The following is a 25,009-nucleotide window of genomic DNA, read 5'->3' on the forward strand; positions in this document are numbered from 1 at the left end:
TTCTCAAGAATATGCTTTTCCTCAATTATTATATTAAAACTATAATAGAAAATATTAAAACTATTTTATTATAAAATATATCATGTATAGTAGAGAATAAATATAATATACAATGTATGGTTTAAAGAATAATAAAAAACAAATACTTATGAAATTACCTTTAAATGGCAATTTTTTTAAATAGTAAAAATTTTCATAAGTGTTCAGTTTTACAAATGGCTTTTAAGAGAAAGATTTATGTTAAAACTACATAAAGGGAAAAAGACACAAAAACCCAAAAAACTACATACAGGGTACTTTCTACCATTGGGCAGTTAAACTATTTTTTCTTAAAGATTTTATTTTTAAGTAATCGCTACACCCAACATGGGGCTCAAACTCACAACCCTGAGATCAACAGTCACACGCTCCATGAACTGAGCCAGACAGGAGACCTTGAGCAGTTAAACTATTAAATGAAAACCTCTTACCTGTAAACACTGAATTAAAAAATATATATGCAAAGTTTCATTTAGATTGTGACAGTAATCCTATTCCAGTTAATAATTTGATTAACCCAATAGATGAGTCTTTATTTTTATCAAAGTCAACTCCATAAATTTGTGACATTATCATTTAAAGCATAAGTTAAAACTTACCTTACTTCTATAACACAAAAATAAAAGCTTTGGATGGTCTAGGCTTTTTTAAAAATGGCCAGATTTTCCTCTAGTGAAGTAATAAGTTCATAACTGACATATTTTATAATATTATATCATCTCATCCTGCCTTCTTTAATGAAATATTAACATTTTATGTAAGATTTATATTTAAATTAAATGCAACTGTGTATCTGGCATTCAATTTTGGCTAAAAATCATAGCATTGTACTAAAGCACCATTAAACTGTAATAATACACACATGTCTTTTATATAAAGAAAATTTCTTATTTCTCTGGAGAAGCAACAGTCTCAAACTCCAACGCTTCTTTTAAATCAAGAATTATATGACTTTAAAATTAAAATTTAATTACAATTTTAAAATTAAATAAGGATTATCTGACCTTCATCTTTTTCTGCTGTAGAGCAAGAAAGTCTTAAACTTAATAACAGGGCAAAAGATTTTTCCTTCTCAAAAGATAAAAAAATGTGCATTAGAAAAATTATGTCTCAATAAAATCTTTTCTAAATTTTTCTCTGTTCATTGATGATATTAATATTAGTCCATAAAGAATTACTCACCCGATGAAAGCCACCATCTGCTCCACTATGTGTTTGCTGAATGTTATTATAACGAAGAGTTTCTGTAAAGAAAATGTCAGTTAAAATCTGTTCTCACCCCAAAAACCCCAATATAAATTCATAACTCTGATGAGTTTAAAAAGGTGAGGTACTGCCCCAATTGCAATTTTTAAAATTAAAAGAAATATATATGAAACACTACTTTACTGACAAATGCTACCTACTTTGTATTTTAAAGATGTTTTTCCTTAATCACAGCTGTATTCTAATCAGGATACATGACCATGTCTGGGGAGAAAATATGAGTCATGAAACCCAAGGCTGGGTGGACATTCCACATATCCTGTGTATTCTAGAATGGAGTACACAAACTGAAGTCATGGGTTCCCATATAGACCCCACTACTGACATTACAGATGGTCAGCCTGATGACCTGGGTCTGGGCTAAATCTAATCCAGAGGATCTTGAAAAGCCTGTATGTCCTTTACAGAAAGTTTATAGAAGTTATTATTGAAGTTCCATTCTCAGATCCTGAATGATTCTGGACTTTTAGGCTTACTATACAAGAAAAGTATGGACAGTTACTGAGAATCTTTATCAGATCTGGGTCATTTCAATTTGGTGTTATTTAGTACTCTCCATTAATTAAAGATGTTAAAACCCACCTTACAAGTAAAGATGCCTTTTGCACTAACAGGTAGCAAATGTCCTCAACTCAAATAAATGTTCAAAATAATAAATAACATAAGCCATTATTATGGATTTTCAGGGAAAACAAAGATGGGAAGGACACTTCTTCAATGCCCTGAAGAAATTAAAAAAATTTTTCTATATTATAGTAGAAAAATGATATATAAACTATACATGACATTAGTAGTAAAAATGTGCTATAGAAGTTCAAAGAAAGGAGAGGTCACATAAGTACAATTCAAGAAGGTGTAGTAAAGTTTATCTCTAAAGGATTGATAACAATTCTGATTCAATATGAGTAATTCTATTTTTCCCTCCAAATTCCTGAGGATGACTGCTTAAATCTTTGTTACTGTTTGTCAAATATTAACTTCAGCCTATGCAACCACAGGGGAGGGAAGAAAAATAAAATAAATAACAGTAGACTTCTTTTTATCCACCCATTATGAATCTGAGGAAAGTGGCTAAATTAGACTAAAGCACATTATTTCAGGTATAAGACTAACAAGACATTGATATTTTCTTAAGGAAAGTCCTTGTGTTAACAGACATTGACAGCTACACAGCTGGGTATGTGTAAGGAAGTAGGACCAAAAAAAAGTTCATAGTTGTTTTTGGTGTTTATGTATCTATTAATTTTTTAAAATGTTTAGTTATTCATTTTTGAGAGAGAAAAAGAGAGACAGAGATTCCAAAGCAGGCTCTAGGCTCCAAGCTGTCAGTACAGAGTCTGACATGGGGCTTGAACCACAAACTTTGAGATCATGACTTGAGCCGAAGTTGGATGCTTAACCGCCCGAGCCACCCAGGAGCCCCTGTATCTATTAATTTTAAAAAGAAACTATTTATGGAAAAAGCAAGCATATATAGATGTCAAAAATAGTTACAAGACAGATGATGATTTCATAAACAATGTTATACAAATGATATTTGAAGATTACAAAACTAACAAGACAATTACACAGATCATTTTGGGAGAAAAGTATTATATATAGGGGTCCTTCTAGTTTCCATACTAAAAGCTAGTTAGCTGAAACTATAAATCTTTCACTAACAATGGCTTTGTCTCTCAGTGATTTCACCACCATGAGTTTTCCCTTACCAGCATTTCCTAACATTGAAAATAAGCCAGTGCCCAGATAATTGCATAATTTCACTGCTTGAAAACAAAACAAGACTTTCTTTTTATATGTAACAGCTAGAAAATTCATGAGCAAGACATAAATGTGTCAGATATTTAAGAACATATGTCTTATATCAGAGTCATTTGGGCTGCAAGTCTGAGTGGTGATTCTACCAAATAAACGAACAAAAAGCACAGACCACCAGACAGCTCACTCAACCATGTGAGCAGAGTAGTCAAGGAAAAGGGTTGGGTGGGAGAAAGAAAAAAAAAAAACTGGGGAGGGAGGGTGTAGGGAACTAATGGTGACAGAATGAACAAAGAAGAAACTATAAAAGAAGGAATTATCTATACAAGAAGGGTCCTTTGATGGGAGAAAAAAAAAAGAAGCTTAAATTCATTTGTTAAAATTTTATTGAGTGTCTACAACGAGTCAGATGACATTCTAGGCACTAGAATACCTCAGTGAGCCAAAGAAAATTTTCTACCTTCATGGAGCTTCCATTTCTGTGTATGTGTCTGCGTTGAAAATAGAGGCAATAAACAATATACATGGTAAGTAAATTACAGGGTGTATGAAATAATGAGTGTAAGTGTATTGACTTTGAAAATCCCAATCTAATATTATTAGATGGCTAATCTGAAAATTTTAGGGGAAGTTTAAGAAATAGAAAGGTATCCGTAAAAATAGCAGTATTTTTGGCTGTTTGCTTTAGGCTGAGGAAAAAGAGAAGACTCAGAAGAACAGATGGGTTTGCTATTAGATTACAGAAAAATCTGTATGGGGGGTTTCCTCCTGGTTACTTCAGAAGTAGGTACAACGCTTGTATTATGCACTACTCTTGCTAACCCAAGAATGAGAACTGTTTGTCGCCCTGAGCTACATCTGGATGCACATCAGGTAACGTGCCTTTAGAAAGTATGTGTCTCCATGATACAGTGGAACACAGCAAACACAACCCACGGTCTGTTTAGTGAAGGAACTCAGAGTCTCTGCTTCCAGAAACACAGAACGATTTTGGTTTTCTTTTTGTCCTTCTACGCACATACAGGGAATACCTTAAAATTTATAGTTCGGTTTGAATTCTAGGGCGCAGGGACACATTTATCTTAACACTCTGTTCTCCTACCTATGAAATGTGGATGATAACCACCTCACAGGACTGTTCTGAGATAACCCATGCAAACTGCCTGGCACAGGTCTCGATAAACAGCAGGCATTCCACACTTCAGTTTCCTTAATCATGTAAGTAATCTGTAGTTTAGACGGCAATGCAAAAGAACGTAAAGAACACTGAACTTGAAGCTCAAAGACTCGGGTTCAAGTTCTAGCTGTTACTTAACATTCTTAAGCAACTCGATTTATTAATCGTCTATGTTTGAAAATTACAAAATGAGAGTAGTAATTTCTCTAACCAAGGATTATAATAATAAAATCAGCTCTCACATACACCAAGTGCTTTAAAGTGTGAAGTACTAAAAAAAAATTTTTTTTAAAGTGAAGTCCTATATAAAAAAACTAAGCATTATCATAACTTGATAAAATCTAAGAATGTTTAAAAAATATACTATTTTAAATATTCTGTATTGAAGTCTGATAAATTGCATGCCCTTTCACTACAGAATATTCTTGGCATAATAAATTTTACTACTGATTTATAGAAAGTTACTATGCAAAGTTGGATTAATAAAGTTTATGGATTCCCAGAGAGGTTGCTATTATAAAGGGAATTAAAATAATCTGTTATTTTTTCTTAGGCATTAATACTTCTAAGGGACTATTAATACTTTTCAAAAGGCAAAATGATAGCTTCCTTCCTCCCCAGAAAGTACTAAAAAGATCAAAGAAAAAAATGATCTTCTGATACACTGCAAAATAATTTACTACTCACCACATTTTATTATTTGTAAAATCCTAATATGATAATGTAATATTTACCAAAGTAACTGGCATTCCCATATTAAAAAATCATTTCATTGGAAAATATACTTAATGTGGGAGAAAATATATTCCTTGAAGGAGGAATGTCCTTGGAATTCTGAGTGATTATCATGGCAGAAAAGTAGAAGATGGGCTCAATAAAGTCATCTCAAATGCTAAAACTGAGTATTAGAAACGGGGCAGGTAGAAGCAGCTGAAGTTTTCCTATCTCATTCTGCTTTTCTAAGAACTGAAGGTAGAGAGGTGTTAAGAAGAAACTGGAGAAAATTAAAAGATACGCTTTTCATTTTGAAGGAATCACACCAGGGCAAAGACATTCCTCACTGCTCTTGCCTTTCCTTTGGTGAATGTCTCTTTGTTGCAAACCTCACTGATTAAGAAATTCTATTCAGGTTAATTTTATTTTATTCTAGTGAGATTTGCCCTTTTAAAAGGAAACAATTCATATTGAGGTTCTAGAAGCACATATTCATTTCCCCTCATTTTCTTTCTTCTATTCATATACACACACACACCTCTGTCCTGAAGCTTTTGTTAAGACTGGCTCTGAACAAGAGCTGATTCTCACTTCTCTAACCACAGCCCACAGCTCCTCGCCTCTTCAGAGACCCCTTTCTTCCCCATTCTTTGCCACACTGACATCTGGCTGCTTTTCTGTAAAGGACATTGGTGCCTTGAGAGGAAGTATTATTTGGGGGCATGAAAGAAAAGTGGAATTAGTGAAAGGCAATATTCTCTCAGCTCATAGTCAGTAGAAATATGACATTTTTGGGTTATGTATGTGAAAATAATGATATGCATTTTCCTATACAGGAACCCTTTTTGTTTGATAAAAGTCTTAGATGAAATAAAGACAGACAGGAAGGGACAGAGTCTTGAAGAAAGAAGGAAAGAAAGAAAACAAGGAAAAAGTCATTAAGGGCCACAATTTTCCAACAGGGACTGGGAAAGCCTGCCCCAAACTCATTAACCTCCAGATGACTTTCCACAGTTAAATACCTAAGGAAAATAACAACCCAAAGAAGCAGAACCAAAATATTAACAACTCACACTGGAATGAGCAAAGGAATTAAGTTTCAATGCCTTTCAAAGGGCTCACCATCACCAGACAGTAAATCAGAGGGCATAATTACCTGGATGTGCATTTTAATTATTGCTTTTCCAATCAGAGTTGCACCAAAGAAAGTCCAAAAAGGTACAAGAAAGTGTCCACATGTTATTCCAGCCAGGTCAAATAGAGGATTTGGAATCTATTAAAAGAAAAAATTTAAATGGGACTTTCATATATAATCCAAGGAACATTTTTAATGTTACCCCCTACAGGTACGTGGAATTCTGCTTCAAGCCTTGCTTACATTGCAAAGAGAGGTATAGGCTCCCTCATCAAGACTAGACTGTTCAGAAGGTTAGGCAAGTATTCTAAGGTTCTGTAAATGGGGTCTCATATTCAGCTTAGGCTGCTCTTCTTCAAAGCAAACCCAACTGTCCTTTTGCTTACATTACTTATGGCTAATGCCCCAAAATATACTTTTTTCTATTGTATTAGAATTAGATAAAACCAATGGACCCACAGGAATTTAATCCCATTCAGCAATACTTCACCGTTTGGTAGCTGTGTCTAAGGTGAGGTATAAACAAAGAAAAAGCCCTGAGATTATTTCAGTAATACTGGGGTTGTAAAATCTTCAGCTTGAAATAAGAATATTATCTAGAAATTACTCACATCTATATAGCAAATGTTCTTATGAAATCCACAAATATATTTATAGGTAGATGTGCTTTTATTTCTCAACACAAAAAACCCTTGTAATTTGTATTTTGCACAGGCAAATCTCATAATCTGTATGATAGTGCAAGATTGTGAGGCTGTGTGAATATATTTTAGGCAGAAAATCAAGTGTGGAAATATGAGCACATAGATTCAGATGTTTTGAATACTCCGTCCCAGACAAAGAAGTGATTCACAACAAATACCTTTTCCAAACATTCCCACATTTCAAGAATGCTGAAAGACAATTTCATGTAAAAATGCAAGGAAACCACAAGCTGTTTTTGAGCACTTCATCCGTTTTTCTCCCAGAGAAGCACTCTGTCCTTGCGGCAGCTGGCAGAACCATTCACAAGCCAATTAATTTATATAATTTCATTTTTGAAGTTTCAAAGAAAAGCCTAGTTGTTTAAAAGATATTTGTTACATATGTTCTTTTTAAAAACAATGCCATGACTAAATTAGAATTCAAATATTCTTTTTGTTCATTAGATTTAATAATTTCTATTTTTCTCATCCAAATTCAAATTTTTATTCAACTTCATCTGTCTTATAATCATGTAATAACAGTATCATTTGCATAGCTTTACAGCTGTCATTTCTTATACTTTCTCATGTGACCCTCGTAACTCCATGGGTTCAAATTTTAATTGTTTTCCTTTATTATCAGGCTCTATCTCAAGTTGAAATAGAAATTAAAGTATATAAGACATGCAAATCAGAATGGATTAAAAATTAGAATTTGTTAACCATGTTGGACACCTCTGTGTATGCTGGATACCCTCTGAGCATAATCAATGAGTTTATTGTTGCATGTGCATTTTATTTATTTTATTTTTTTTTAGGTTTGTTCTGAGAGAGAGAGAGAGAGAAAGAGAGCGAGCGAGCGAGCGCATGAGCAAGGGAGGGCCAGAGAGAACTCCAGGCGGGCTTTGTCTGCTCGGTCATCAGGAGCCCGTTGTAGAGCTAGAACCTGTGAATGTGAGATCATGACCTGAGCCAAAACCAAGAGTCAGACCAACTAAGCCACCCAGACACCCCTTCTGTTTTTTCACCATCTAACTAAATACACAGAAAGGAAGACTGAGATTAAAAGAGTTACTAATGGGGTGCCTGGGTAGCTTAGTCAGTTAAGTATCCAACTCTTAATTTTGGCTCAAATCATGATCTCACATTTCGTGGGTTCAAGCCCCATATTGGGCTTTGTGCTGACAGTGCTGAGCCTGCTTGGGATTTTTTCTCTCTCTTTCTCTCTCTGCCCCTCCTGCATATGTTCTCTTTCTCGCTCTCTCAAAATAAATAAATGAAACTTAAAAAAATAGCTAAAAAACTTTTTACCTTAAATCAAGTATATATACTGTAATATTTTAACAGAAATATCAAAAATTTTCAAGAAAAAAGTTCCTAGAACACCAAGTTGATATATCAATTTCAGTTCAATACTGACTATTCCTAGTCAAATATAAATAATACTGACTAGTATAGTAAATGCATTTGCAACAGTGAGGACACAGGCATAAGTGAGTGCCAAAGAATAAATAACATTTTTGTTTTAATAAATTGAAGGTACTCGTGTTTTCCCTAGGAATAAAGAAAGCTAATTTTTATTGAATGCTTTGGCTTTTTAGGATACTTTTCTTAAGTTTCTGCATCACCAACTAACTTAACTTAATCCCCCAAACAATGCTATACCATATCCTTACGCTCATTTTACAGAAAAATGAGACAGACAGGTTTGACAGTTTGTTCAGGAGCGCAGGGTTTCAGCAGCAGAGCAGAATTTCAACGCGGGCAATGTGGCTCCCATGCTTGTTTTCTTAGCCTCTAAAGTAAGGACGTTATTATCCATTAGGCCTCAGAGTTTAATCTCAGTCTGCTGACTTCCACAACACTTTCTACGTATCCTTGTATTTCAATGGTCTCCCCTCACTAGACTTCAGAATCCTTAAAGAAAGGGAATGTATCTTTCATCTCTTTTATTCCAAACACTCAGTGACTGAATCAAAGCTAAGGAAAATGGTTGAACATTTATGCTCTAAGCAATGTGTTAGTTCACATATATATATTTAAAAAAAAATTTAAGTTTATTTATTTTTGAGAGGGGGGGAGGGAGGAGGGGAGGGACAGAGAGAGATGGAGACACAGAATCTGAAGCAGGCTCCAGGCTCTGTGCTATCAGCACAGAGCCTGATGTGGGGCTCGAACTCACAAGCTGTGAGACCATGACCTGAGCTGATGTTGGATGCTCAACCGACTGAGCCACTCAGGCGCCCCTCACATATATCTTCTTAAATCCTCACATCAGCCTTTACAATGATGAGTGTTTTATCATCCCATTTAAAAAAAAATTAGAAATCTAGGGCTCAAAGAGAGTAACTTGATTAGGTTACATAGCTAATAAGACGCAAAACTTGTTTAGGAATGCCAAAGCCAATTCCCCTTCTACAGTATCACACTACAGTATAAACTGCTCAAATACTTGAGAGATCAATATGATAAAGGGCTCATGCACTGAAATGAAAACTCAGATTATGAAAATTTCTAGTACTGCCAGGTCAAATGATAGTAATTGAGGCATATGTGTATCTTACAGTATCTCTAGAATGTTGACATCACATTAGAAATTTTGGCACCAAATGTCCTTTTTTTTTGGCCATTTGTTTTGCTAAGGCAGGGGAGGGGGAGAGAGTACTCAAAGATATATTCATACTCTAGAACATAATGGACAAAGTAGCTGGGTGTCACTAGATAATAATTTTGTGAATTATATTTACAGCTGTAGTTTTTATCATATCAACTACGTACACCTAGTTAATCTGGCCCAAACCACCAATGAACTACCAAAAATTGTGTACAGGCTACCAAAGAAAGCTTTGATCAAAATGCTCCATTTCAAATATAACTGTTTCTATTATACTAGAAAAGGATCAGGATAAACACCAACTCATCAAGAATGTCAATTTCCCAAATCTGCAATTTGAGAAATTAACTAAGTGTTTGACATGAGCGGCTTCTTAGTTCACTGTAGCCAAAGATGCCCTTAGCTTTGCCTCAGAGGAGTCACTTAACCTAACTTGGTATAAATATTCCTTAAGACAGGTTTCATATGACTTCTTCCATATAACTAATGCTTGAAACTTTGGAAAAAGACTACCTATCTCTAACTCTGGAAAGAATGAAGTCATTGTTACTTGGTTAAATGCACTTCATTTTATAAATTCTTCATGGAAAGGATGAATTTTATCTCTCTTATTCTTACTGAACTTAGGCATTTAGGTCTGAAGTCATCATGGCAAGATGAAATGCTTAAAAAGTTAATAAACTAGATATGAATCCATCTAACAGAAACAGCTCATTTGATGAGTAAGATGAATGATTAACAAAATTATATGACTACCTTATCTGTTTTCCAAGTGTGTTGTCTTTAAAAACAAACTGGATCAAAATATAAATCTACCATTTATTGGAATTCCTCACTTTTAATACAATTCACTTACTGAAGCACAGGCCAAAATTCCAAAAAATCCAACCTTCTGTACTAGGTTTTGAACTGCCAGTTTAGCCCGGGAAGCAAAGTCCTGTATAAAAGGAGGATATCAAAACATTAATGATACGTACAAGTAAGAAGATAAGATGGCTCTTTATAGAATTTATAATATTAAATGCCTCATAACCTGATTCACTTAATCATTGCTTTTGATGAATGATTTAAAAAAAAATCAGAGGTTGCACTAGAAAATATGCAATAAATACTTGAAGTTCATGGAATCCTGTTTTTAAAAACATCCTGAAAGTAAGGAGTCATTTCATCCCTCTGGGGCAGAATCTCTTTACTCAACAGAAATTAGATAAGAACAAAGGAACACAGACTCCTTATTCTTTCAGATGCCTGGGCGCCCATCGTCAATTATGCTTCAGGGGGCTGTTAGAATTTTTCTTTGAGGCGAAAGAGTTACTTTATCCAAATAAATGAAGTAGAAACTTCCCTTTACCATTTTTTTCTTTCTAATTAATTTTTAGCTTGCCTGTCTTACAAGGAAAACAAATTAAGTGCCTTTTTAATGGGGAGTTTTACTTGTTAAGTCTGAAAGTTGTCTACTGAAAATGGATTTCACAAATCTTATTATGTGTTGAACACACACACACACACACACACACACACACACACACACAGTGACCGTGTTACTTTCAGTTCCTGTAATTTATTTTCCAGGACTTTCACAATATTCTCGGAATTAAAATTACATTTTTATATTAAACAATCCATGAACGTTTATTTAAATTCAACTAATATGAAGTTTACACATTTCTTTTCATTACAAAAAGCCAACGGTAGCAGAATATGCAGCTTAAGGGAGTTTTCTTCTTGATGTTTTTCCTTGCCAGTGTAGTGGAAAAAACAAAAAAAACAAAACTGAGGGAAGTATTGTACTAGTGTCTGTACCAAATCTAAAATATTTTATGGTAGTAACTCATCTTTAGATTTCATAAACACAACTATATTTTGTTGTTTTCATTTTAAACTAATTTCGCTTAAAGCCATATATTCACAACGTACTGATATGGCTCTAAAAGCTTTACTGACATAATTTTATTGAAAACATCATTCTTTTATGGTCTAAAATGTTCTACATGTCAATGTAGTTGTACTTTGCTGCTCCGTATTTTATTTTATTTTAGGTTTTATTTATTAAGTAATATCTACACTAAACGTAGGGCTCAAACTCATGCCCTGAGATCAAGAGTCGCACACTTTTCTGACTGAGACAGCCAGGCATCCCTGTTGCTTTATACGTTAAAATTTCTTCCTTTTTGTAGGGGGCAAGGTGGGGCGCCTGGATGGCTCAATTGGTTAAGTGCCAACTTCCGTTCAGGTCATGATCTTATAGTTCATGAGTTCAAGTCCCGCACTGGGCTCTGTGCTGGCAGCCCACAGCCTGGAGTCTTCTGATCCTGTGTTTCCTCTCTCTGCCCCTCGCCCCCACCCTACTCATGCTCTGTCTCTCTCTCAAGAATAAAACATTGAAAAAATTAATTTCTTTTTTTTTAACAACTTAAATACTTAAAATTATTTGCATATCTGACAGTTCTTTCTTATGTTGATTTTAAAGTAACACTGTCTATACATATGTCTATTTATATTTCTGTTTGCTGTTAAAATAGAATTGTATCATAGGTATATTATTTGACAGTAAATCCAACTAAAAATCTCTTTCTCTCTCTCTCTCTCACACACACACACACACACACCCTCAACACCAGCCAAAAAAAGCTCTTTTACTAAAGTTTAAAAGAATCAAACATAATTTGCTATTCTTCTTACGCTGGCAAATTAAATAAAATAAATAAACCAAAAAAGGACATCAATAATTTTAAAATCAATATTTTAAAGAAAAAGCCTAACAAGTTAATGTTAGGTAATCAATATTTAAGTTAAATATCAAAGGAAATTAGTATCTCATTTTAATGGTTTTGGTATATCTGGGGGAACAATGTAGCAAGTACAATTTGATAACTTCCTCAACTGTCATTCTTTATTTAAAAAAAATCTTTACAACTAAAATCAAATTCCTTTTAATAGTTTCATTTCTCTGGATTCACATTTCACAATATTTACCTATTTCACAATTTAAATGCCTGAAAGTTTTATTCTCTAGTTCTAAATAAGCAGCATGCATCTGCAATTTGAAATCTCTTTCTACTTTCTGTCTCTCGAAAATAAATAAAAAACATTAAAAAAATAAACAAATAAGAAAGTAAAATTATGTTTTCCATTCTCAACAGTTGTGATTGTGTTTAACTGACCATGCTTCTGAAATGAAGAACAAGAGACAATAGGAACATTTCCCCAATAATTACAATAAGACAGATGAATCAATGTTACAATAAATCCCTCTTATCACTGAGACTTTAAGGATTAATAAAAAAACAAACAGGTAAAGCCTTCAAGTATGAATATTCCTGTACTACTTTTACTTTACCTTTCTTTTTCCAAAGAAAAAATTGTGATTAAGGGAGAAGAGAAACTATATGGCTAATTATAATTAGCTTACAAAATGCTAATCTTTGAATCTAAAAATACCAGGTGAGTTTAAATACATGACGTAACATTTATCTTCAAATGACAACATGTCACCTATCTCAATTTTCATAAGTGATCACATGAAATTTCAAGACATCTTTAAAAGCAACAAAAAATACCTAAACCTGTTAAACGAATACAGTACTATAGAGATAATTAGTATTTGCTTAATAGCTTCTGTTAGTTTGAGATGGTAAATGGTGAACAATTTTATAAATGATCTGCCTTTTTAATCCATTCTATGTTAAAACTTCGGCTGACCTTGGGACGGTATTGAAGAGGCTCCACAGATAATACTAAAAACCACAGAACAACTATTTCAATAATAATTCCTTATATATAAAAAGAATTTAAAATACATTGATTTTGTGAACTTCTTTCACTATCTAAAATGTCTTTTTAGGGCCACCAGGCTGACTCAGTTGGTTAAGCATTGACTCAGGATTTTGGCTCAGGTCACGATCTCATGGTTTTGAGTTTGAGCCCCGTGTCTGGCCCTGTGCTAACAGTGAGGACCCTGCTGGGGATTCTCTCTCTCTCTCTCTCTATTTCTCTTTGCCCCTACTCTGCTTTTATGCGCTCTCCCTCAAAATAAATACAATTTTAAAATCCTAATAACCATATAATTAAATATTTTTACAATGAAATTTTACTAAACATAATAAATACCATAATTAAAGTATACAATTAATTCTCATCTTGATAGAAACTGCAATGAAATGTAACTCATGATTTTAAATCTTTCAGACTAAAACATGTCCTAATTGCAATTTTCTACCCTTTATCTGGGTTCTCAATGGGTTATTTTCACATAAAAATGTAGATTAATTCATTAAATTCAGGTGAACAAAATATTTTATCTTACTATTAACTCAACAATATCAATAATGTAACTACTATGTTTTAAAACAGCATATTTAAGTAAGTTTACTTTATTTATTTATTTTTTTTAATGTTTTATTTATTTTTGATACAGAGAGAGACAGAGCATGAGAGGGGGAGGCGCAGAGAGAGAAGGAGACACAGAACCGGAAGTAGGCTCCAGGCTCTGAGCTAGCTGTCAGCACAGAGTCTGACGCAGGGTTCGAACCCATGAACGTGAGATCTGACCTGAGCCGAAGTCGGAGGCTTAACCGACTGAGCCACCCAGGCGCCCCAAGTAAGTTTACTTTAAATGAGGTATATTTTCAAGTCATAGGTCATCTGTTATTTTTTAATTATAATGGACTCAAACATGCTTATGAGATGAACACTGTAATGAAATAAACTTTAGAATTACAAGCAGAAGTAGGGGTATTAACTTGATGAAATGAAGTGATTGCAACATTAGCACATTTTTCAAAAAAGTGATCAGAGTTGCGCAACTACTGCTGAAAATGAAATGTTTTAGTATCAAATTTATAGCTTTTACATTATTATATCAGAGATGATCACTGGAATTTCTATTTAAATTGGACATTAGGGTAAAATTCTGTAATAGTGCAAACTGAATATATATATCACATAAAGACATTTCATAAAAGCAAAGAAAATTTATTTTAAACAAACTTAACAGATTTAGTAGTTAAAAAAAGTTTTTTTGTTATTTTTGAGAGGGTGGAGGGGGAGGGCCAGAGAGAGAGAGAGACAGAATCTGAAGCAGGCTGTAGGCTCTGAGGTGTCAGCAGAGCCCAACACGGGGCTTGAACTCACAAACCATGAGATCATGACCTGAGCAAAGCAGATGCTTAACTGACTCAGCCACCCAGGTACCCCAGAAGTTTTTAAAATATATTTACTTATTTTTGAGAGAAAGTGCACAAATCAACTGAGCCACCCAGGTGCCCTGAGATTACAGAGTTCTGATTCAAGATGGCAACATAGGAAGCTCCTGAACTCACTTCTTCCTGCATACACACTAAATCTATAACTAGATACAGAATAATTCCCTCTGAAAGAAATCCAGAGCATGTAAGAACTTTAAAACTGATCACTCTGATCAATTCTAGGTTATCCAAATTATATATTTTCCATGAATAAAAAAAGAGGCTACTTTCAAGTAAGCAGGATAGATAATAACAAACCCTCTGGTTAACACATATTTATATTCTTTCTTTACATTTATTTTTTAATGTAGCCTGTGGCACATCAAAGCACCTTTACCATCTCCAGTAAGATTGTGAATCACAGAGAAAGCAAGAGGCCAGAATCTGTTTTCCTCTGACAGTTGATAGTCTCTCTCTCTGTCTGTTTGTCTCTCTTTCTCTCTCTCTCTCTCTAGCAGGTAAAGAAAAGGAAGCAAGAGTTCTGAGGAGGGGATTAGGACACACACACAAGAAAAGGAACAACTATCTGTTTAATTTGACTCAAGTTTCTCCAGTGCTGTATTAGCCTGAATATAGTAAACTTGACATTTAAGGGAGAGTCTAAAGTTAATTGTAAAATGAACTGAATGTAATATGAGTAAAAATCAATTCTTCTTTATAACTGTCTGAAACATGAATGTACATGGCATTTCTATTAATAAGGCATTAGAAAAGACTCTTTAGGGGTGCCTGGGGGTCTCAGTCTACTGAACATCTGACTTCAGCTCAGGTAATGATCTTGCAGCTTGCGAGTTTGAGCCCCAAGCCAGGCTCACATCAGAGCCTGCTTTGGATTCTGTGTCTTCCTCTCTCCCTGTCCCACACCTGGTTGTGCTGTCTCTCATTCTCTCTCAAAAATAAACATTAAAAAGTTAAAAAAAAGTGACAGAAGAGTAAAAATATAGAACTTTAAAAATTGTCACTTATATTACCATTTTTAAAAGTTTTAATATTTTTAAAATATTTAATTTGGAGGAGGGCCCCTGCAGGGGAGGGGCACGCAGAGGAGGAAGAGGATGTGAAGCAGGCTCTGCGCAGACAGGCTGACAGAAGAGAGCCCAATGCGGGGGTTTGAACTCATAAACTGTGAGATCATGACCTGAGCCAAAGTCAGATGCTCAACTGACTGAGCCACCCAGGTGTCCTAAAAGTTTTTTTTTTTTTTTTTAATTTAAGTAATCTTTACACCCAACATGGGGCTCAAATACAGGACCCCAAATTCAAGAGTCCCATGCTTTACCAACTGAGTCAGCCAGGTACTCCACATGGACAGCTTTAAAAAAGTGTGTTTGAGGGGTGTTTGGGTGGGTCAGTAGGTTAAGCGTTCAACTCTTGATTTTGGCTCAGGTCATGATCTTATGTTTCGTGAGTTCAAGCCCCATAGTGGGCTCTGTGCGGGCAGCAAAGCCTAGGATTCTGTCTTGGGATTCTATTTCCCTCTCTCTTTGCCCTCCCTGCACCACCTTGCTTGCCCTCTCTCTCTGAAAATAAATAAAAAGTAAAATAATAAAATAAATTTTAAAAAAGTGTGTCTGAGCTTAAGGTGTTATCAACTTGAGATAAACTGTTTTAAATATAAGATGTTTTATGTAAGCCTCATGAAAACCACAAAGCAAAAACCTACAGGGGAAACACAAAAAAAAAATAGTGAGAAAAGAATATAAGCATCTTAATTACAGAAAATCATGAAATCACAAAGGAGAGTAAAAAGAAGAAAGGAACAAAGGAATTACAAAACAGCCAGAAAACAATTTTAAAATGGCAATAAATTTATCAATGATAACTTTAAATGTCAATGGATTAAATTCTCCAATTGAAAGGCATAGAATGGTTGAATGGATTAAAAAAATCAACACCCATTTATATGCTGCCTACAAAAGACTCACTCCAGCTTTAAGGACATACAGACAGAAAGTGAAAGGATAGAAAAGATATTCCACACAAATAAAGACCAGAAGAAAGCATGAGTAGCTATACTTTTATCACAAAACCGACTTAAAGACAAAGACTGTAATAAGAGATAAAGAAGGTCATTATATAATGATAAAGGTGTAGCTCCAACAAAAGCACGTAACACTTACAAATATTTTCAAAACATAAGAGCACCTAAGTATATAAAGCAATATTAACAGATCTACAGGAAGAAATAGACATCAATATAATAATCGTAGGAGACTTCAAACCTTACTTTCGTCAGTGGATCTAACAAAATAAGGAAACACTAGACTTAAACTATACTATGTAAAATCAGACAGACTTAATAGACATTTACAAAACACTCTACTGAAAAGCAAAATACACATTCTTTTTAAGAACACATGGAGCATCATCCAGGACAGATCATATATTAAAACATAAGACAAATATTAACAACTAAAAATCCTGACATTGTTTGAAGATCTTTTCTGATGAGAATAGTATGAAACTAGGAATCAATTAAAAGAAGAGAAATGGAAAATTCACAAATGCATGCATGTTATTGAACAAACAAATGGGACAAAAGAGAACTCAAAAGTGAAAAAAAAAACAAAGCCTGAAACAAATGAAACACAGCACGGCACGACTTCAGGAATGCAGCAAAAGCTGTTTTAAGAGGAAAATCATAATGATAAATGACTACATTAAGAAATAAGAAAGATCCTAAACAACCTAGCTCTATATCTCAAGGAACTAGAACACAAAGAACAAACTAAGCCCAAAGTTAATGGAAGGAAATAACAAAGATCATAGTGGAAACAAATAAATAAAATAGGGTCTAAAAAGACAACAGAAAAGATCAATGAAACCAGGTTGATTTTTTGAAAAAATAAACGTAACAGACAAACCTTTAGCTAGATTCACCACGGGGAAAAACAAAGACTTAAATAATACTGGAAAAACTGGAAAACTGAGAAGAAATGGATAAATTCTTAGAAATCTACAACCTATAAAGGCTGAATCATAAAGAAATAAAAAGTCCAAACAGACCAATTACTAGTAAGGAGATTGAATTAGTAATCAAAAACCTCCAAAACAGTACAAGTCAGGACCAGATGGCTTCACTGGTGAATTCTACCAAACATTTAAAGAAGAACTAGTGCCAATCTTTCTGAAACTTTAAAAAAAAAAAAAAAAAAAAAGGGGAGAGAACACGCAAACTCATCTTACAAGGCCAGCATTATCCCAATAACAAAACCAGACAAAGTCACTACAAGCAAATTACAGGCCAGTATCCCTGTTAAACACAGATGCAAAAATTTTCAAAACATTTTCGCAAACTGAATTCGGCAATACACTAAATTTATTCTAGGGATGCAAGGATGATTCAACATACACATCAATCACGGAGATACATTTCATGAACAAAATGAAGATAAAAATATATGATCATTTCAATAGATGCAGGAAAAGCATTTGACAAAATCCAATATCCATTCATGGTATAAACTCTCAAAATGTGGGTATAGACATGCTATACACCTCAACGTAATAAAGGCCACAGATGACAAGCCCCACATCTAACATCACACTCGATGGTGACAAACGGAACGCTTTTCTTCTAGGATCCGGAACAAGACAAGGATGCCCGCTCTTAATAGTTGTATTCAGCACAGTCTTAGGAGCCCTAGCCAGAGCAATGAGGCAAGAAAAAGAAACAAAGGCATTCATTCAGAAAGGGAAAAGTGAAACTATGCTTGTCTGTAGATGAAATACTATATATAGGAAATCCTAAAGACTTCACCAAAAAAACTGTTAGAATAAGTGAATTAAGTGGCTGGATATAAAATTGATATATAAAAATCAGTTGCATTTTAAAAAGTATTTATTTTTAGTAATCTCTACACCTAAGGTAGGGATCTGACTTATGACCCCAAGATCAAGAGTCACATGCTCTTTCAACTCAGCCAGCCAGGCACCCCCTAGTCAGCTGTATTTTTCTATACATTAATAATAAAGAATCAAAAAGAGAAATTAAGAAAACAATCCTATCTGCACTATAACACACTGATAAAAGAAATTAAACACAAAAATAAATGGGAAGATATCCTGTGCTCATAGATTGGAAGAATTATACTGTTAAAATGTCCACACTACCTAAAGCCATCTACAGACTCAATGCACTTCCTTTCAAAACTCTAAAGGCACTTTTCACACACAAAAAAAAAAATTCCAAAATTTGTATGGAACCACAAAAGACCCAAGTAGCTAAAGCAATCTTGACAAAGATGAACAAATCGGGAGGTGCCATGCTTTTATATTTCAAATGACATTAAAAAGCTACAATAATCAAAGCAGTATGGAAATAACTTAAAAAGAGAAACATATATCAATGGAAAAGAACAGAGAGTCTAGAAAGAAACCCACACCTATATAGTCAAGTCAATTAATTTAAGACAATGGAGCCAAAAATATACAGTGGGGGAAAGGACAGTCTCTTCAATAAATAGTGTTGGGAAAACTGGACAGCCACATGCAAAAGAATAAAACTGAACCCTATCTTACACCATACACAAAAATAAATTCAAGACGGATTAAAGACCTGAGTAAAGGATCCAAAACCATAAAACACCTAGAGGAAAACAAATAAATGTAAGCTCCTTGACATTGTTCCTAGCAATTTTTTTGGATAGGACACCACAGCAAAGGCGACAAAAGCAAAAATAAGTGGGATTCTATCAAACTAAACAGCTTCCATAGAGCAAAGGAAATGATCAACAAAAAAACGAAAAGGTAACCTACCCAATGGGAGAAAATATGCATGAATCCTTTATCTGATAAGGGGTTAAGATCAAAATTTATAAGAAATTCCTACAATTTAAGAGACAAAAATCTGATTAAGAAAATAGAGGGGTACCTGGATGGCTCAGTTGGTTAAGCTTCCAACTTTGGCTCAGGTCATGTTCTCACGATTCGTGGGTTTGAGCTCTGCATCAGGCTCTGTGCTGACAGCTCAGAGCTTGAAGCCTGCTTCAGAATCTGTGTCTCCCTTTCTCTCTGTCTCACCCCCAGTAGAGCTCTTTGTCCCTCTCACTTGAAAATAAACATTAAAAAAAAATAGGCAGAGGATCTGAATAGCTAATATTTTCCAAAGATGACCTATTGATGGCTAATAACAGTACATGAAAAGGTAGTTAGCATCACTAATTATCAGAAAAAGGCAAATCAAAACCCCAATGAGATATCAATCCACAAATGTTATATATATATATTTTTTTTCTTTAAGTAGGCTCCAAGCCAAACATGGGGCTCAAACTCATGTCCTTGAGATCAAGAGTTGCATGTTCTACAGACTGGGTCAACCAGGTGCCCGAGAAAGCCTATTATCAACAAGACAAGAGATAAATAGGGTCAGTGAGGAAGTGGCGCAGAGGGAGCCCATGTGCATTGTTTGGAGGAATGTAAATTGGGATAGCCAGTATGGAGGTTCCTCAAAAATTAAAAATAAAGCAACCTGATCCTGCAATTCCACTTCAGTGTATTGATCCAAAGTAAACAACCAGTATCGTGAAATGATATCTGCATCTCCCAGTGTATTGCAGCATTATTTATAACAGCTAATACATGGAAACAACTGTCAACTGATGGATGAGTAAGGAAAATGTGTGTGGGGGGGCACCTGGGTGGATCAGTTGGCTGGGAATCTGACTCTTGACTTTGGGTCAGGTAATGTATGATCTTGCAGTTCAGTTTGCTTTGTGGGTTAGAGCACTGCACTGGGATCTCTGCTGTCAGCACAGAGCCCAGTTGGAATTCTCTGTGCCCCTCTTTTCTGCCCCTCCCCATGCTCATGCTCTCTCTCAAAATAAATAAACATTAAAAAAATTTTTTTTTTAATGTTTATATTTGAGAGAGAGAGAGAGTGAGCGAGCAAAGGAGGGGTTAGACAGAGAGGGGAGAGAGAATCCCAAGCAGACAGTGCACTATCAGCACAGAGCCTGAATTGGATCTTGAACTCTCGGATTGCGAGTCCATGACTTAAGCGACTTGCAGTCTGTGAAAGGCTTAACCAACTGAGCCATGCAGGTGCCCCCCATAATCATATATTTCTAATACTTAGGGCACTTTTATTAGATTGCATACTGTGAAAATTTAGTGTGTATATATGGGAGAGGGATAGTAATCAGTAGAAAAAGCAAAAAAGATGATGAATGACTTGGGAAACCCACAGTGCAAGAGAGAACAAGAGGGAAAAAAAGATGAAAAAAGTACTTAGAGAAACAATACAAACACCAATTCTATAGACTTCCTATGACATCAAACGATATAGCGCTGATTACATGGTCTTTAAAGTTCTCTGAGCCACAGTTTCTTCATGTTTTCTATAAAATGGTAAGAATAGTATCTATCACCATGATAAGAAATAAAACTGATTATGGGAAAAATTATAGACAAGTTACAGTGCTTTTTTCTTTACTTCTCATAGTCCAGTGAAATCAAAACTGAGGTCCAAGTCACCTGCATTTAAATTGACCAGTATCGGGGTGCCTGGGTGGCTTCAGTCGGTTAAGCCTCCGACTTCGGCCCAGGTCAGATCTCACATTCATGGGTTCGAGCCCCGCGTCAGGCTCTGTGCTGACAGCTAGCTCAGAGCCTGGAGCCTGCTTCCGGTTCTGTGTCTCCTCTCTCTACCCCTCCCCCTCTCATGCTCTGTCTCTCTCTGTATCAAAAATAAATAAAACATTAAAAAAAAATAAATTGACCAGTATCTGTTGCTTAGGTTACTGTTGAAAAGAAACCATATGAAATATTACTCTGCCATAAAAAAGAATACAATCTTGTTATTTAGAATGATACAGACGGAGCTCTTAGAGAGTATTATGCTAAGTGAAATAAGCCAGAGAAATAAAAATATGATTTCACTCACATGTAGAATTTAAAAAACAAATGAGCAAAGTGGAAAAAGAGAGAGAGAGGCAAACCAAGAAACAGACTCTTAACTATTGAGAACAAACTCACGAACACCAGAGAGGAGGGATGTGGGGGGACGGGTTAAATAGGTGATGGGGGGATTAAGGAGTATACTTGTGGTGATGAGCACTGGGTGTTGGATGGAAGTGCTGAATCACTACGTTGTATACCCAAAACTAGTATTACACTGTGTGTTAACTAACTGGAATTTAAATAAAAACTATTTATTTTGAGACAGACAGAGAGACTGGGAAAGGGTCAGAGTGAGGGAGAGAATCCCAAGCAGGCTCTGCACTCTCAGCATGAAGCCAAATGCTGGGCTTGAACCCATGAAACCTGGGCTTGAACTCACAAAACCTGAGATCATCACCTGAGCTGAAGTCAGACACTTAATGGACATAGTCATCCAGGTGCCCCTAAACAAAAACTTTTTAAAAAGGTGGTGCCTGGGCTGGCTCGGTCAGAAGAGTGTAAGACTCTTGATTTCATGGTTGTGGGTTCACACCCCATGTGGGGTGTAAAGATTACTTAAATAAACTTAAAAACAAAAAGAAGAACCCATATAGTGATTCTTAGGAAGGCAGGCAGGCATCCATTCTTATTAATGTCTGTCTAGCCTCTATTTGAAATAAAAACAGATTCTGTAGTTCAAGAAGAATAACAGTGCTCTAGATACGCAGGGAAAATATCTGAGCACACAAGATTTATTAGAAATGACACATTATACAAGTCATGCATTTTTCTTTTCTTTTTTCTTTGTCTAGTCTGAAGCCAGTATCTTCTCATGTGATCTCCTCATGTCTCACCAGAAAGGGTATTTATTTACCACGTCTTAGTTTGATGCTGGGATGGAAAATCACCCTTCATTTTTAGCACTTTATAATTGATTGTATTTTGGTTACAAGTAATTAACAAATAATGTTTATTTCCAAATTCACAGTGGAATTGAGAAGATAAGAAGCATATGACAACCTGCTAGGTATATAAGACAACAATACTAGGCTGTGGATGGAAACAAGTAAAAGTAGTCGAGATGAATCAAAGCTATGAAAACTGTCAGTATGGAGTCTGCAAAACTCAGGGAAGGAAACTTAAGAGGCTGAAAACAAAGAATAAAGATAAACGGGGTCTTCTCTGTTAAAAGAAATGGTAATAGTAGGGTTCTTTCCTTAGATAGAACCAATTATGCTTAGGGTGGCTCAGTCGGTTAAGCGTCCAGCTTCGTGGGTTTGAGCCCCGCGTCGGGCTCTGTGCTGACAGCTAGCTCAGAGCCTGGAGTCTGCTTCAGATTCTGTATCTCCCTATCTCTCTGACCCTCCCCTGCTTGCACTGTCTCTGTCTCTCAAAAATAAATAGAAAACATAAAAAAAGTTTACAAACAGTGCTAACAAAAGGAGCAGAGTTTAAGTTCCAAATCTACAGGTGAAATTAAAATATTAAAGTAATAAATGCAAAATTTATGACAGTAAGTTGAAAGATCATGTAAACTAGAGCAAGTAAGAAGAAACAATGGCAGTGTAGACAACAGTAAAATAACACATTTAGGGAAAATTATTTAAATATAAAGCAATGAATGGGTGGGGGCCTGGGTGGCTCAATGGGCTGGGTGTCCAACTCTTGGTTTTGGTTCGGGTCATGAACTCACGGTTCAAGGGTTTGGGCCCGTGTCGGGTTCTGCTGGCAGTGCAGGGCCTGCTTGGGAGTCTCTCTCTCTCTCCCTCTCTCTTTGCCCTCTATACCACTTGTGGTCTCTGTCACTCTCAAAATAAATAAATAAACTTAAAAAAGATTAAATGTAAAATGATGGGTTATAAAAGTTTTATAATATGAACAAAGAAAAAAGAACTGGGAGTAGTCTCCCAAGTAAATGGTTTATTGAAGTAAACAATTTATTAAAAACATCAGCAAAATGGACTGCCAAATAGGACTATAGCTGCAGAACTCTGAAAAACACAAGTATAGTAATAACTTTGGAAAATCATGTGCAGATCTGATAACTTCCTGTTAGGAAAGATATAAAGAATCAGATAAAGAACCCTGAAAATAAAAGGGATCGAAGATTTTTTTCGGGGCTGTGAAACATAATGATTACTTTCTCTAGAGAGGGTGAGTAGGGAACCCACTGAAATCTATACAATTATGAAAAAAGGAAAGGGGAAGTGTTAATAAATCTTACAATGTTGGAATGAGGGCGGTGCCCTTTACAATGTGAGAGAGGCATATTTAAAACCAGCAAATGGAAGCACAGCTTTATTTTTATTTTTTAAATATTTTATTTATTTACTTTAAATGTTTGTTTATTAAAAAAAATTTTTTAAATGTTCTTTATTTATTTTTTAGAGACAGAGAGAGACAGTAGGAATAGGGGAGGGTCAGAGAGAGAGGGAGATATAGCATGTAAAGCAGGCTCCAGGCTCTGAGCTAGCTATCAGCACAGAGCCCGACGCGGGGCTCGAACCCACGAACCGTGAGATCATGACCTGAGCTGAAGCTGGACACTTAACCGACTGAGCCACCCAGGCGCCCCTAAATGTTTGTTTATTTTTTAGATAGCAGGGAAGGGGCAGAGAGAGACACAGACAGAAGATCTGAAGTGGGCTCTGCACTGACAGCAGTGAGCCCAATTTCAAACTCATAAACTGCGAGATCATAACCTGAGCCAAAGTCAGATGGCTCAACTGACTGAACCACCCAGATGCCTTTAAAGATTTAATTTTATTTAAAAAAGTTTTTTAATTTTATTTACTTAAAAAAATTTTTTTAATGTTTACTTTTGAGAGGGAAAGCGAGAGAGAATGTGAGGGAGCGAGCAGGGAAGGGGCGGAGAGAGAGGGAGACACAGAATTTGAAGCAGGTTCCAGACTCTGAGCTGTCAGCACAGAGCCTGACACGGAGCTTGAACTCACAGACCACGAGATCGTGACCTGAGCCAAAGTGAGACGCTTAACTGAGCGAGCCACTCAGGTGCCCCTAGATTTTATTTTTACGTAATCTTAAACCTAACCTTAACACCGGGCTTAAACTCCCATCCCCAGCCAGGCACCCTGAAGCATTACTTTAAATAATACGCTGTAAACTTACTGAAGTCTTTACCTAATAGGTAGTAAACGTATACATTTTTATATGTTTTGATTAATCAATTGATGCAGACCCCTATCAGGGAAGGAGACAAAGAAGTCTAGAGTACATGCATTCTTTTGAGGACAGCACTGAATTACTGATTATGCTTACTTTCTGGTATCTCTAATGCTTGAGTTTAAAGGCATTATAGTTTGGTTTCTACACTTCCAAGATAAGAAAATGGGAAGAACACTCTACTAATGTTCTACCAGGAGAAATTTCCTTAAATACTCAACAAGAGAGAACTACATATTGACTATGAAACACAAGTACCTTGGCTAATTAGGAACAATAACATTTTTGTAAAAAATGTTTCTTTCTTTTTTCTTT

At 35.4% G+C, this 25,009-nt stretch overlaps 1 protein-coding gene across 1 annotated transcript in view; it reads right to left on the reverse strand.

The window, feature by feature from the left end:
• The window catches only part of VMP1 (vacuole membrane protein 1), a 126,398-nt gene that overhangs the window by 18,871 nt on the left and 82,518 nt on the right, over positions 1-25,009 (reverse strand). Inside the window, exons 8-10 of the mRNA XM_029926782.1 lie at positions 10,243-10,323; positions 6,111-6,227; positions 1,222-1,283 (exon numbers count right to left, since the gene is read on the reverse strand). Of these exons, the coding sequence (XP_029782642.1) occupies positions 1,222-1,283; positions 6,111-6,227; positions 10,243-10,323 (260 nt within the window). The remainder of the gene's footprint in view (positions 1-1,221; positions 1,284-6,110; positions 6,228-10,242; positions 10,324-25,009) is intronic.

The sequence above is a fragment of the Suricata suricatta genome, chromosome 17, assembly GCF_006229205.1.
Source record: "Suricata suricatta isolate VVHF042 chromosome 17, meerkat_22Aug2017_6uvM2_HiC, whole genome shotgun sequence".
Lineage (NCBI taxonomy): Eukaryota > Metazoa > Chordata > Mammalia > Carnivora > Herpestidae > Suricata > Suricata suricatta.